Source organism: Vanessa tameamea, chromosome 23 (genome assembly GCF_037043105.1).
Source record: "Vanessa tameamea isolate UH-Manoa-2023 chromosome 23, ilVanTame1 primary haplotype, whole genome shotgun sequence".
Lineage (NCBI taxonomy): Eukaryota > Metazoa > Arthropoda > Insecta > Lepidoptera > Nymphalidae > Vanessa > Vanessa tameamea.
The window spans coordinates 1,810,797-1,824,501 of NC_087331.1; the positions used below are offsets into that span (position 1 = coordinate 1,810,797).

At 34.2% G+C, this 13,705-nt stretch overlaps 1 protein-coding gene across 3 annotated transcripts in view; it reads left to right on the forward strand.

Annotated features, from left to right (window-relative positions):
• Window positions 1–13,705, forward strand: part of LOC113397708 (uncharacterized) — a 196,517-nt gene that overhangs the window by 61,843 nt on the left and 120,969 nt on the right. For 2 of the 3 annotated variants that reach the window (XM_026636151.2, XM_026636154.2), the window contains exons 9-16: window positions 6,817–6,911; window positions 7,364–7,487; window positions 8,089–8,301; window positions 9,000–9,170; window positions 9,516–9,653; window positions 10,352–10,484; window positions 11,047–11,198; window positions 11,635–11,809. In XM_026636151.2, coding sequence (XP_026491936.2) covers window positions 6,817–6,911; window positions 7,364–7,487; window positions 8,089–8,301; window positions 9,000–9,170; window positions 9,516–9,653; window positions 10,352–10,484; window positions 11,047–11,198; window positions 11,635–11,809 — 1,201 coding nt within the window. The remainder of the gene's footprint in view (window positions 1–6,816; window positions 6,912–7,363; window positions 7,488–8,088; window positions 8,302–8,999; window positions 9,171–9,515; window positions 9,654–10,351; window positions 10,485–11,046; window positions 11,199–11,634; window positions 11,810–13,705) is intronic. The other variant, XM_064218606.1, reaches the window with a different exon arrangement.

The window sequence follows — 13,705 nt, forward strand, 5'->3', positions numbered from 1 at the left end:
TTACGTGAATATTAATACAATAAATAATGTAAAACGACTACTACTCTATCAAAATAATTAAAATAAAACGTAAGGCAATTAAATAGTTAATAAACTTACTAGGAGAAAACTTATGAGAATACTTATTCCGGCATTTTATCAGAGTTCTTTGACCTATTTTTTGTTACAAGAGAACTTATAAAGTTCTTATTGAAAAAAGTTTAAATTAAAAAAGGTTTTACGGTACTCTAAGTACGATCTTGAGTATCATTTGTTTCTGCCAAGTGAGCTCAACTCGCTTAGCCAATAGAGGGAAAGGTAAATTAGATCCTTATTCATATTTTTAAATGAGGTTTGTTAAAAATGGTAACTGCGGGTTACTCTTGAGCAATTTCTCATGACATTATGAATTCTCAACGTTATACAGTGTTTAGTATATTTGAAGTAGACTTTCATTCGACACATGTATATTTGCTCTGGTGATTTTCTTTCACCTTCGAGCGTAGGACTTATTAACGCAAGTCAAGACAAGTTTATTTCAGGGAGAAAGCATTGAAACGTAAACATACATAGACATACATACATATATTAAAAAATTTACTCGATGGCAGGCTTTGTGCAAGTCTCTCTGAATAAGTACCACCCACTCCCCTTTTATTTTACCACTAAACATCCTAAACTGTGTAATTTCAGGCACAAGGGACATACATTCTTAGTTCACAAGGTATGGCAAAGTGGTTAATGTTCCTTTCAGCGCCAATGTCTGTGGGCGGCTGCATTTAACATCAGGTGGCATATTTTGCAGCTCACCTTATAAATAAAAATGAAAAAAAAAAACTATGGATGACCCAAATAAACCATTCATCATTATGATTTTTAATACAGTTACATTTGAAACAGTTTTAATACCGAAGAGATAGTCCAATAAAGCTTTCTGTCATATCCATATTGTAATCGTACGTTTTTTTAATCAACAAAGTTATCCTTTGTACAGTATTCATTCCTATTGTCATAGTGATACGATTATTCGTATTTCGATTCGTCATTTGGTATGTCAATTTAGGAATTCGGTTTGTAAGCAACACATATTTTAAAAAAAGAACAAACAATAGAATGTTACAATTGGCGTTTCAACTGAATTAGTTGGTAAATCTGTAAGCTGGTCCAGTTGAACACTTGAATCTTAATCGAATTGCGAATTCGAATCCAGAGCACCAAAGAGTTTTCATGAGCTTAATATATGCTTATAATTCAATTCGAGTTCGACGGTGAAGGAAAACCATCATAAAGAATCCTGTATGTGTCGGCTGAAAATGTGCTACATCTACATCTACCGATAGAGGAGTGTGATGTATTTCTAACTATTTGAAATTCTACTAATGAGTATTTAAGCAAAACGCGAACAGTCTGTCATTGTTTGGTTATTTACCAGACAAAGACATACTGTCCGTGTTGCCAGACCTTTGTAAGAATTCTATATAACGTTAAGAAATCTAATAAGCGACATTCATACACATTTTTCGCAATCGTATTTTATATGACTATCGTAATTGTTCCGTTACGAGCTTTCACATAATAGAGCTTTCCGTTTTTATTAAAGTTTCAAGCAATGTGTTCCGTTTATATTTTTCAACAAACAAAACAGCATTTAACGTTAGAGAAATGTTTGGTAAACGTTATTTTTGTGTACAATGGTTCTAAAAGAATTTGTAATATTTTATAAAAATATATAGAGTATTATAAACGAGCTGCGAACGCTGATCAAAACCTAGTTAACTAATTTGAGTTTAATCAGAAATGGCATTGGTCGTTGGAAGCCACTGACGTAGTTGGCGACCAAAGAGCGTCCAGTATTTAGTTATGTAAAAGTAACGTTTCAAGATTAGAAAGGATGTGACATCAATGTTAGTGGCGAGTACATCTACTATCTACTTTGATTTGGCGATGACATAGTGGTCATGGTTGAGACTTTAAAATAATTCGGTACATACAAAGTCTCTTAATCAGTGGGTCTAAAATTGAACATAAACCAAACGAAAAATATTTCTCATATTGCACTCAAGTAAAGGAGACTCTACACTTGAAGTTGTTGTTGATATTTACCTAGAACGGACCATCCAACTAGGCAGTGTCAACTTTGAAAAGGAGATTACCGCCGTATCAAACACATGACTAGGCAACGTTTGGGAAGCTACGTAACATATTTTCGTCCCATATACCGCACTGTCTCAAATCAAAAGTATTCTACCAATATGTGCTTATGTCTTATGGAACATTTATGTTCACTTATACACCTCTTAAAAGGTTCAAGATTACTAAAAGAGCAATGGAGAGCACTATGTCGGAGTTTCACTGCGAGAGAAAATCACAAATGACGACATTCACAGTTGAACCAAAATAGCCGACATATCCGAAAAAAATGCCAAACAATTTATGATACATAGAACTGCTAATAGAATCGACAACCACTGGGGCAGAAAAGTTTGTGAACGGTGACCACAAACTTGAAGATAAATGTGGGCAGACACCCTACAAGACTGGACTGACGATCCTGAGAGGGTCGTAGGGTAGAGCAAGACTATCCGTTGAAGATTTTTGGGGGAGGGCTTTGTCCAGCAATGGAAATCTTCCAGCTGAGATGATGATGATTGTCTTAGTCTTATTGTTTACAATGTCTCCTTTAATTAAATCAGCACATACGCCAATGTTTATTGATAATGTACAAAATATTAATCATTCCTCAATGTGCCCATAATCTTGGAAACGTAGATGATATGTATTTATATCTGTAGTTACAATGGCTCACTCACAACGCAACACCTCGACGACGCTCAATATCTTCGAATTGCACGTTCACAAACAAACTTTTATTACTGTTATTTAATAAACTCTATCTGTAAAGAGATACAATACGCTTAATCTTTCGAAATTGTTTTCACCCAACAATAAACAATGAAAGAAATTCATTTCATGCCGTCTCACTTCACAATAAGTGTATTTTTTTAATCGTCGACTGTCTGAGCGGGACAAAGCGCTCTGAATTGCAATTTGTCGAATGCCTTATTCAAGACCTTTGTGTAAGGTCAGCAAAACTTTACTATTGTTATGATACGAAAAGTCCAATTTTTTTTCAATGAAAGGCTTAACGAATGGAAAGAAATGAATTAAATATACACGTTATCATAATATAAAATCCATTTTATGAATAGATAATTGAAAATGTTATATTATCTTTATGGTAGGAAAAATTTTTGAAGTAGAGACTTGTATTCGTGACCTTGGAATGTAAAACTGTAATGCTAATTTAGCAGCTCTTTGCATTTCAATTGAAAAGTAGTTTTTATGCGAATGAAGTGAACAAAACACAAAATTGCAATTCAAAGCAGACTTAAAAAGACCGTCAGAAAAACAAAATAGATTTATGTCATAAAAATAATTAACCATTGTCTACGTTAAACTTTACGCTTTTCTATTTATTATTTACGATTATCGTAACCAAAACGTATTATGTTTTTTTTTCATTTAAATTAAAAATTTATTTGTATTTAGTGAAGTTAAAGAAATTTTAGAGACACTGTTCAAACACGAGTAAATAAACTAAAATTAAACAATTAAATTTGTTTATGTCTTTTGTTAGATAAATAGTAAATAGTAACTATTTATGTATGATAAATAGTATATAGTAACCATTTTGATATTTAAATTGTATTATTTATGTTATAAATAAATGTTCCTTGTGGATGAGGTTTAGAGCTTATGCTACCCAGATATCAATGCTAGTTTCGTGGAACATTTGGCAAAATTCCATCCAAAATCACTATATTTTTACAGAGGAGAAATATGAAACCCTCTACTTCTTTCTCCGTCTTCGTCATCGGCTACAAAAAACAAAAGAAAATATATTTCAATAAAATAAATATTAAATTGTTTTCAATAAAAGTTGATAGTTTTCAGCTTCCTTAGCGCAGTTGTTATTGCGAGGCCAGTGAGAAGCTGATCACGTCGGCGGCTAGATGGTCGACCAAGGTGTCTTTTAATTTCCACTTTGCCTCCTACAACCAACTTCTCCAGATTATCTGGTTGACTTCGAACATTGTGACTGTATGTGATATTATAAAATATTTCGGTAGCATATCGTTATGAGCTTAATTTTTATATTTAACTTGCCCAAAATAGACATGTTTGTTCTTTTAGCCGTTATTTGCGAAGTATCTTCTCCAATATGCACCTTCGCGTTTTAGGGGTTGGTCCTCGGGTGTTCGGTATATAAATATTAATATAGGCTATGTTCTTCCTTGGTGTTTAAGCTTGCTTCATATCAAATTTCATCAAATGCGGTTCAGTAGTTTTGTCGTGAAAGCGTAACAGACATACAGAGTTACTTTCGTATTTATAATATTAGTGTATATTATTTTGATCAGTATTATGACATTATACAACTACAAATATATGTCAAAAAATAATGAATCGACATCATAAATTTGCTGTAGGATTTTCATTTGTAAAACATATATTTTTGATCAAGTTATAATAATACTTCTATATATCGTGTTATGTGCGTTTGACTTTATTTTAATACCATTTACTAATTGTATAATAATTAGAAGTAACTCTGTTGATAACTCTCCAGCAAATAAATGGAATTTTAATATTTCCTCAAATATGTTTTCTTTTTCAATTTTATAAAATTGATGTAACATTTTTATTAGTGTTTTTTTTTTTGCTGTCCCTACGAGTATAAATGGCTAACGTCACGTCTGGTCTGACCTCGTAACGTTTATTTCGCATGCTGACTCTATATTGTGTATTACTATTGCTTGCGATTCTATCCTTTATTACATAACAAGACATAGGTTAAATGATTAAAAAACAGCATACCTTATTTTTTGTACTTATAATTTACTTTATCCAGTTCTTTGATGTTAGGGCCTTGTGCAAATCTGTCAGAATATACCGTCCACTCATCATACGTAATACCACCAAACTTCAATATTTAGCGTTGTTAAGTTCCGGTTTTAAGGGTGAGTGAGCCAGTGTAGCTACAGGTACAAGGGAAATCATATATTAATTCCCATGGTAGGTGGAGATATAAGAGTTGGTTACTATTTCTTTAGGGCAATGTGTCTGGGCTTATCACCGACCATCGGTTACGATCAGAAGGCTCACTTCCCAGCCCGTCATAATACATTATAAAATGCACTCTTGTCCTTAAATGGCATAATCGACGGGATAGCAATCCGATAAGACTGGAAAGAGATCAGACGTAGGACCAACTTCCTGCGGACTGTTAGGAATATCTCGACATTAAACCTCAATAATATCATATTGGTCCAACCCGATATTCGAACCAAGGACATGTAAGTTGTAAACAAATGAGAGGCTATATTTTGAATGCGATTTGTGTCAAATTAAAGTGTGAGTGTATTAACTCAAGGCAAATAAATATTAAGATTCTGCACACGTGTACATGCAAATGACACATAACATTGATACGCTTTCATTACTGTGTATTTGTTATTCACACAAATGGTAATCAGCTATACAATATATCAGTTGATACGATAACAGAAAGAGCTATTTTAAGCCAAACTGTTCCATAATAAATGGGATTTTTGTAGTTATAGTTAATGCTTGAAATATACATTTATTAATGCTCAATTTGGATCATATATATACAGTAGTCTATACTAAAAAAAGAGGTTGGCAAATTTCCTACCAAAGAACGAATTACTTGGTGATCCTTGGTGAAAGTCGGTCTGGGTTAGTACCATCCATACTCATCAGACATTCTACCACCACACAAAAATAGTATTTAGTATTAAGATTTGAAAAGTGAGTGAGCCAGTGTCACTGTAGGCACAACAATTTATGTATATATTTTCATTTTTCTTACTTACATCTATTTCTTCTGGCGACTAGATCTATGAGTTGTAGGGGTCACACTTACCATCAAATGGCCCATTTGCTCGGACGCTTACCAATGATAAGAGATAAAAGATGAAGTCACTCGAGACAATGTAGGAATTCTAACGAAACCGACTATGTTAAGATCTCTAAGAATTAAGGTGGAATAATGAAGTTCACATACATGAATACTGATAAAATGACACATTGGAAATCGTCTACATATTACCAGAGGAATCGTCACAGTATTTGAATATGCCCTTAACCTATTTATTTTGGGTAGCGCAGTGTCTGTGATGCTAACGCTCCTTGAGAATTCTTTACTGGCACTTTCTCGCTATACGAGTGGTTGAGGCGCTAACGAGCTCGATTGATGGATGCACGTGACAGAAAATTCCTTAATTAGGTTTCTACAACTACGTGTTGAGATGAAATGAAAATGCAACTACAAAGTTTTTCATATATATCTCCCAATTCCATTTACTATGTCATTGTATGTTATTAGAGGCGGTTATAGTTTCTGTTAAATTATAAAGTAAAGTTTGCTCGCATAGTATCATAGTTTTATAAATATACATTATTTGTTTTTCATCTTACATTTAACTACAACTATTGGTGATTATATTGATGTTTTCCTATCTGGTTTAAGTTAAGGTGACCAGTTTCTAGAGATACAAGCTGACTGCGCTGGACATATTCACAGTGCCCACATGTACGCGTAAACAATATTCCTTTACCCTCATAATCTTCAGGGAGTGTAAACACTACCAGCTCCCAGACTATTTGCTGATAATGGAAATTTATCGACAGAAATCTCAATAACTTCATATAGGCCCAACTATGAACCTGAGCTCAGGATTTTCATGTTCTATCATGTTCCGAAACTAGCTGCTAGAGTAAATAAACTATATTATTATATTTGTATATTTTCAGGTGGACGGCGTGTCCCTACATGGCGTTACAAATCACAGGGCGGTTGCCTTGTTACGTGATGCCAGAGGACCTGTCGTGAGGTTAAAAGCTTTAAGGTAAAAATAACGATATCCAACCAGAAACAATTGTTAATGGCTATATCATGTTAGCTATTATCGCATAATTTCGAGCGTTACTTGCAAAATTTTATTTTAATGGTTCTAAATATCAGGCAGACATTCACACAAATCTGGATAACATCGCGATACCTTTCATGAATTGATTAAAAAAAATGTGTTAAGTATATTTCTACAAATATTTTGGTTATACCTTTTTTATAACTATGTTCTTAGACCAATTTTAAGAAAGAAGGAAAATCAGACGAGCAATTGTTAACTAAAATAATCAATCTAAATATTTAAAAAAGGAATTAAAAAATTAAAGCGTTTTATTTAAATTTGTTGCTGCTAATACAGCAAAGACACATTGGGGACTTTGGAGATACCTGGAAAGAAAAGAACACTTTAGTTGCTAAGTTTATAAACGGTTTATGTTACCAAATTTGTAGGTACCTTCGAGGGGCGGGGTTTGAGAGACTTCAAAAGGCGTTAGCGGCTCAGGATGGTAGAAGATCACCGATAGCTCCACCCAGTCCTTCTGTCACTTCGCTCGCCAAATATAGTTTTAGTGTGGTGAGCATTGCTTTCTATTGAACTATTAGATACTAAGACCATGACTCGGTTTGTTTAGGACTAACTTTTAAACTATCAATTTATATTTATTGTTGTATTGTAATTTTTGCCTTTTAGTCTTCATAAAAATACTTCTAACTTAATTGGTTTCACAAAAATAAAATTAATGTTTAATTTTTATAACCAATGCATACATCAAAAGTAAACTGGTATTTTGGGATCGTATTGTGAGTTGAGTTTCGAGTTTCATCTAACAGAATGGCTCGACTACTTAATATAATCTGCTGCTGTATAAATTAAAATATCAATGAAAAATAAATAAAATAATATAATTATTATTGTACAAAAAAACCTTAAATTTATCATAATGTCTCGATTGGTTCAAATGATGCATTGAACGCCTGTTTTTCATTAATTAAGTTAGATTATTTGTAGAACATGAAACTGATGATCAAAACTATAAAGTGCCGAAGAAACTAAATTCATTTCTGGAGAGTCAACGGAAGTTGTTATCGCTGGTTTTTCAATATAGTTAATTTTTATGTTATCAAAATTACCATCACGTTTTTAGATAACTAATCTTTGTCTTTTTTTTATAAAGTACGACGAATCAACAGTAATAGAAGCAGAGCCGGAGTCAGAGATACAACCACACTTACCATCTCCCACCTCTCCTTCTGACGAAGCGGAGATAGTTATCGGACGAGATGACGATATCTCGGAACGCGAGATAAGAAGAATACAAGATAAGTGGCGGGACATCTTGCAAGAAGAACCTGACTGGCCTGGTCACCAATATCAATACGATATCATTGTAAGTATAATGTATATAATACAAGGTCAGTTTTACTGGTTTTGACTACTCAACAAAACATGATGTAGTTTGATGTTTTTGTTTAAAATCTGACTTCCGATCTCGATAGAGAATCAGTAATCAGCAGTTCCTTAACAATTATTCACGAAGAGCTATTTTTTTCCCACGAAAACCTTGTTAGTGAAGTTCAAAAAGGAGGATGTTATTAATTCTATCGTATTAGTTGTTATAGTTTCACTGATTGTGGTGATATTGTCTCGAGTGTGGTCTTAATATCATTAAAACGCAATATTTCCTTGAAAGTTAACAAAACTGAAAAACTACTGGATTGGTTCCTATTTATTTTATATTTATCGATATCGTCGTTTATTGTAAAACAAATTTAAATTATTCTTATTTTATTGAAGGGATGATAAGTTAATTTGCTTTTTTTAATTTATAAGTTTTATATAAATTATAAGAAAAAAAGAGACCATTAACGGTGCGATGCTTCTCATCACTTGTTTCTCTAAACAGCGCTCTTCTGCGAAACTAATACACCTTTTCTGTCTTCTTACAAAAATAATGTCTTCTAAGCTTGATGAGTCAAAAATAAATATTTAACAAACTTCAGTATTAAAATAATAATATAATATTCTACTTTTTTTTTGTTATTTGTTCCCAACTACATACATCAAGAATAGCATTGTATTTTTTAGGTTGGCACAATAATGAAGGAAAAGGACAATGGTCTAGGGATCTCTCTCGAAGGTACGGTGAGAGTGGTCGCGGGCAAAGAAGTGCAAGCAAGACACTACATCAGAGCTATCGCACCGAATGGCCCTATCGCTAAATTGGGCATTTATAAAGTTGGAGATGAACTATTAGAGGTGAGCATGACTTGTTAGAATTTAAGGAAGGTTGCTCTTAATGATAATATAATAACTAATTGATAGTAACGGAACGCCGTGCAGATGTAAGTCATATCTATATAATTCATTTCTTGTTGGAACCCTGACAAATGTTCTTCAGTTTTTTTTAATTTTGTGATCGGTGGTGAATGAAAACGTTAGATAAAAAGTTGCAGTTGAAATTTAACTGGAGCATTGTGGTGAAGCTCCAAACCAAGGAGAGATGAGCTAAGGTTCGGTGGACGGATATTTACTTACTTATTTTTTTTATTTAGATTGATGGATAAATAAATATGTGTGTAAAAAATAAATATCGTTTGAAAGGTAAACGGGTGGCGAGTACTAGGAGCACATCACGTCGAAGTGGTGACGCGACTACGTGCAGTGAAGTCGCCCGTATTGCTCGTGGTCGTGCGCAAGCGGAGCGACACGCACAACAGGCCTGATCATAGCTTTGCGAGGGTATAATAATATAAATATAAATATTATAAATAAATATAAATATTAATAAATAAATATAAATATTGGACAACATCACATACATTACTCTGATCCCAATGTAAGTAGCTAAAGCACTTGTGTTATGGAAATCAGAAGTAACGACGGTACCACAAACACCCAGACCCAAGACAACATAGAAAACTAATGAACTTTTTCTACATCGACTCGGCCGGGGATCGAACCCGGGACCTCGGAGTGGCGTACCCATGAAAACCGGTGTACACACTACTCGACCACGGAGGTCGTCAAAAACTTAAAAACTTAATGCCTTTTTTTTATAATATGAATAACAATTAATATTTTTTTTGCCGCCAAATTTAATAATATTATAAAAGCCATTTTATGCAGTATTCGTTACAGTTTTATATTGCATATATTATTATACATAAGTTCATATTCATATTAAAACAGGTCAAGGTTCATAAATAATAAATACCTATGTACTTAATATATGCGGTTAATTATGATTGTACATCATTCGTAGTAAATATTGATATTAGACTTTAGTTTACCGTGACTATATTCGGTACAACTCAAAAGTTATGATAGTGGACCCCATATCTAATAAAAAGTTAAAGTTTCTTTTGGTGAATATCAAGTACAAAACTATTTCATTGTTCGTTTATCGAATTATTGATATGTGTGATTGTCTGTTTTAGAGTGGTATCATAGGCGGTAGTTTACAAGACTTACTGGCACCACCGCAGCGTCTGATCAAAGCTAAGTCAGAGAGTTCTGTTGCATCTCTGTGCAGTGCAACCACGGTCATGTCAGCGGGTCATGACCATGATGGTAAGGAGTCCTTATTGTTTTCATAGCAAAGTCAAATTTGTAGATTTGCTTTATAGAATATTTGTCTCTATTTAAGCAAAATGAACCTTATAGTACCGTTGAGACGGCTTAAATTTCAATTGGAAGTATCTCTCTAAATAAACTCACGCTGCAGAATTGGATTCTATAATGAATAATAAAGTATCAGCTCATAATTCTCTCAGTTTTGTGCATAGAGCTCCTTTTCTTTTGAGGATTTTAGGACTCTTTTCATCATGCAGGTTCTTAAAGAGGTTTTCTTCGCCGCTGAACAAGAGAACAATTTTTATAAACACAAATCAAGCACATAAAAAGTTAATAGAGCATATCTGTATTTTAAATCCGAGGTCTTCCTTATTCTCATTGTAGTCAATAACTTCATTGTCAGCAATAAACATAAAATTAAGAAACCAATTTATTCGGATCTAGCAATGATAAAGTAGGTTTCGCAAAAGGAAAGGATAGAAAGGGCAGATTTTTTTTTTATATGCCTTTGCCCATTAGGAACTTATTGTCTCTATAATTATTTTATATTTTCTTTTAGAATTCTGCTCCGACGACCTTGAACGCAACAGGTCTAGATCCCTAGAGCCTCTGAGTGGGCTGGCGATGTGGAGCGACCAGGTGGAGTACATCCAGTTGCAGAAAGAAGACAGGGGTCTCGGATTTTCTATACTAGACTACTTGGTAAGCGCAGTACGTATGTAGATATGATTATTTAGTCTGTTATATTTTATTGTTTTCTTGGTTGGCTGTTCGGTATCCTTTGTCCTTTTCTGTATCCTTTGACGACATGATTTTTCCATTTTATTTTTCTTTGATTTCAAATTATATTAATATTGAAATAGAATAGTTACTTTATTTAATTACTAGTATTTGAAACAAAAATATTGCTCAGCGTTATTTATGACGACTAAAGCAGATAGACTGATGTTGGTCTGGAATGCGTGCTCATTGTTGGGCTTGGAGTTCTGAGGCGAGACTCTCTGATATGTTCTTGCTTATAATACAGTAAAACAATAGTGGAATTTGTGCCCGTGTAATATGCCTTTACGTATTCAACCGATTGTGGAAACAATATAACTAGTCAGAGCACCATAAATGGGTGTAAATAATCTGTCTTCTCTTGTAGGATCCGTCGGAGCCCGGTAGTTCGGTGATCGTGGTGCGCTCGGTGGTGTGCGGCGGCGCGGCGGCGGCGGACGGCCGGCTCGCGCCCGGCGACCGTCTCGTGTCCGTCAACGGCCGGGACGTGGCGCGCTGCAAGCTTGCCGTCGCCGTCGACGCCATCAAAAGCGCGCCAAGAGGTAAGATGTCATACGTGACAGAGCTTATAATTGGAGTCAGAACCTATGATAATAAACTATATATAATTTTGTCAAATTTACAGATCGGTTTTGTATTGTTAAAATCTACCCTTTTAATCACACTTTGAAAGTTAAAATGAATCAAAGCATACCATTGAACTTAATTTTGATCCTTGGTCGAATAGTTAGTCATACAATAACTTAGCATACAGGATAGATTAAAAGAATTTATTAATTTAATGATAGTTTGATATATCATATGAAACAATCACATAGCACTTCTTATTATCAAATATAACCTACGGCTTTCCCGGTTATAAATCACAAATTTCATAAAGCGATCAAAACAAAAGTTAAGATATAAAAAAAACAATTAAAACATTAAAATATTTTAACACTAAATCCTCTCCTTCTCTCCACCTCGTTGGTCTAGAGTCTAGATATAAGGTCGCATATACCGAGATCCTGGGTTTAAACCAAAGGGCGTGCCGATAAAAAGTAGTTGGGCTTTTCTGTAGAGAAATTGTCAGTAGCAACCCAGAGTCTGGTCATTTAAAAGTGTATTAGTCCTGCGCCTGAACTCTTGCTAGGTCCTATCGGATTGAAAGAGTGAAGAAGTAAAGATTACACTTATACTTGTGTATACGTCCTGTGCAGACTAGTCTTCTTTGAGATTAGTCGCCGTGGTCGAAATCGGTGAGAAAGACCATCATAGTGTTCTTAAAACTAAAAAAACTGCATTTATATCGTTGACAGTGGAGTTGACAAACAAACCCTGATTGTCAAAATGTATTCGTAGAAAACGTTACGCTAAAACTTGACCTTGAAATATATAGAAAGAATTATGTACGTAATTCTAGTTCACTTATCTCGAGATAACACACGTGTGTTGTAAGAAATGTTATAGAGAATTAATTGTATTTGCCAAATGAGATGACGCAAGATAACGATACGGAAATTACCACATCGTTTCATTTTAATGAATTAAATCAGTTTGTTAATTGTGTTCGAAAAAAAAACGTTCGTGGTATAATTCTGTTTGAATTCATAGATAGCAATCACATTTCCAAAAAATAGTTTAATTGTTGTTAAACAAATGTTCAGTGAGTTTTTTTTTAAAATATATTTTTAGTGGGTGGGCGAATAGGCCACCTGATGGTAAGTGGTCACCAATGCCCTTTCATCATTAATGCACTACCAACCGTGGGAATTCAGTTCTTATCCCCATATACCTCTAATTACACTGGCTCACTCACCCTTCAAATCGGAACACATCGATACTAAGTATTAATCTATTCCATATGCAAACAGATCGCATTCAATATAAAGTGTTATGATTGATGTTTGAGTGTAGTGTAACAAGTGATTAGATGGTAAAACTAAATCAAACCACTAATTAACTTTAATCAATTATGTAACTTTAATAAATACGAGCCGAGATGGCTCAGTGGTTAGAACGCGTGTATCTTAACCGATGATTTGGGGTTCAAACCCAGGCAGGCACCACTGAATTTTCATGTGCTTAATTTGTGTTTATAATTCATCTCGTGCTCGGCGGTGAAGGAAAACATCGTGAGAAAACCTGCATGTGTCTAATTTCAACGAAATTCTGCCACATGTGTATTCCACCAACCCGCATTGGAGCAGCGTGGTGGAATATGCTCCATACCTTCTCCTCAACGGGAGAGGAGGCCTTAGCCCAGCAGTGGGAAATTTACAGGCTGATTATGTTATGTTTTATGTAATAAATATTTTAGTAAACAATTCTACCAGCTATTAATTATATGATAACACTAGCTGAAACTGCGGTTCACCCGCGCTATATTTATACAACACATACTTCCAACCCACTTACTCCCTTAGGGGTAAAATCGTAAATCGTAAAATCTGGATTCG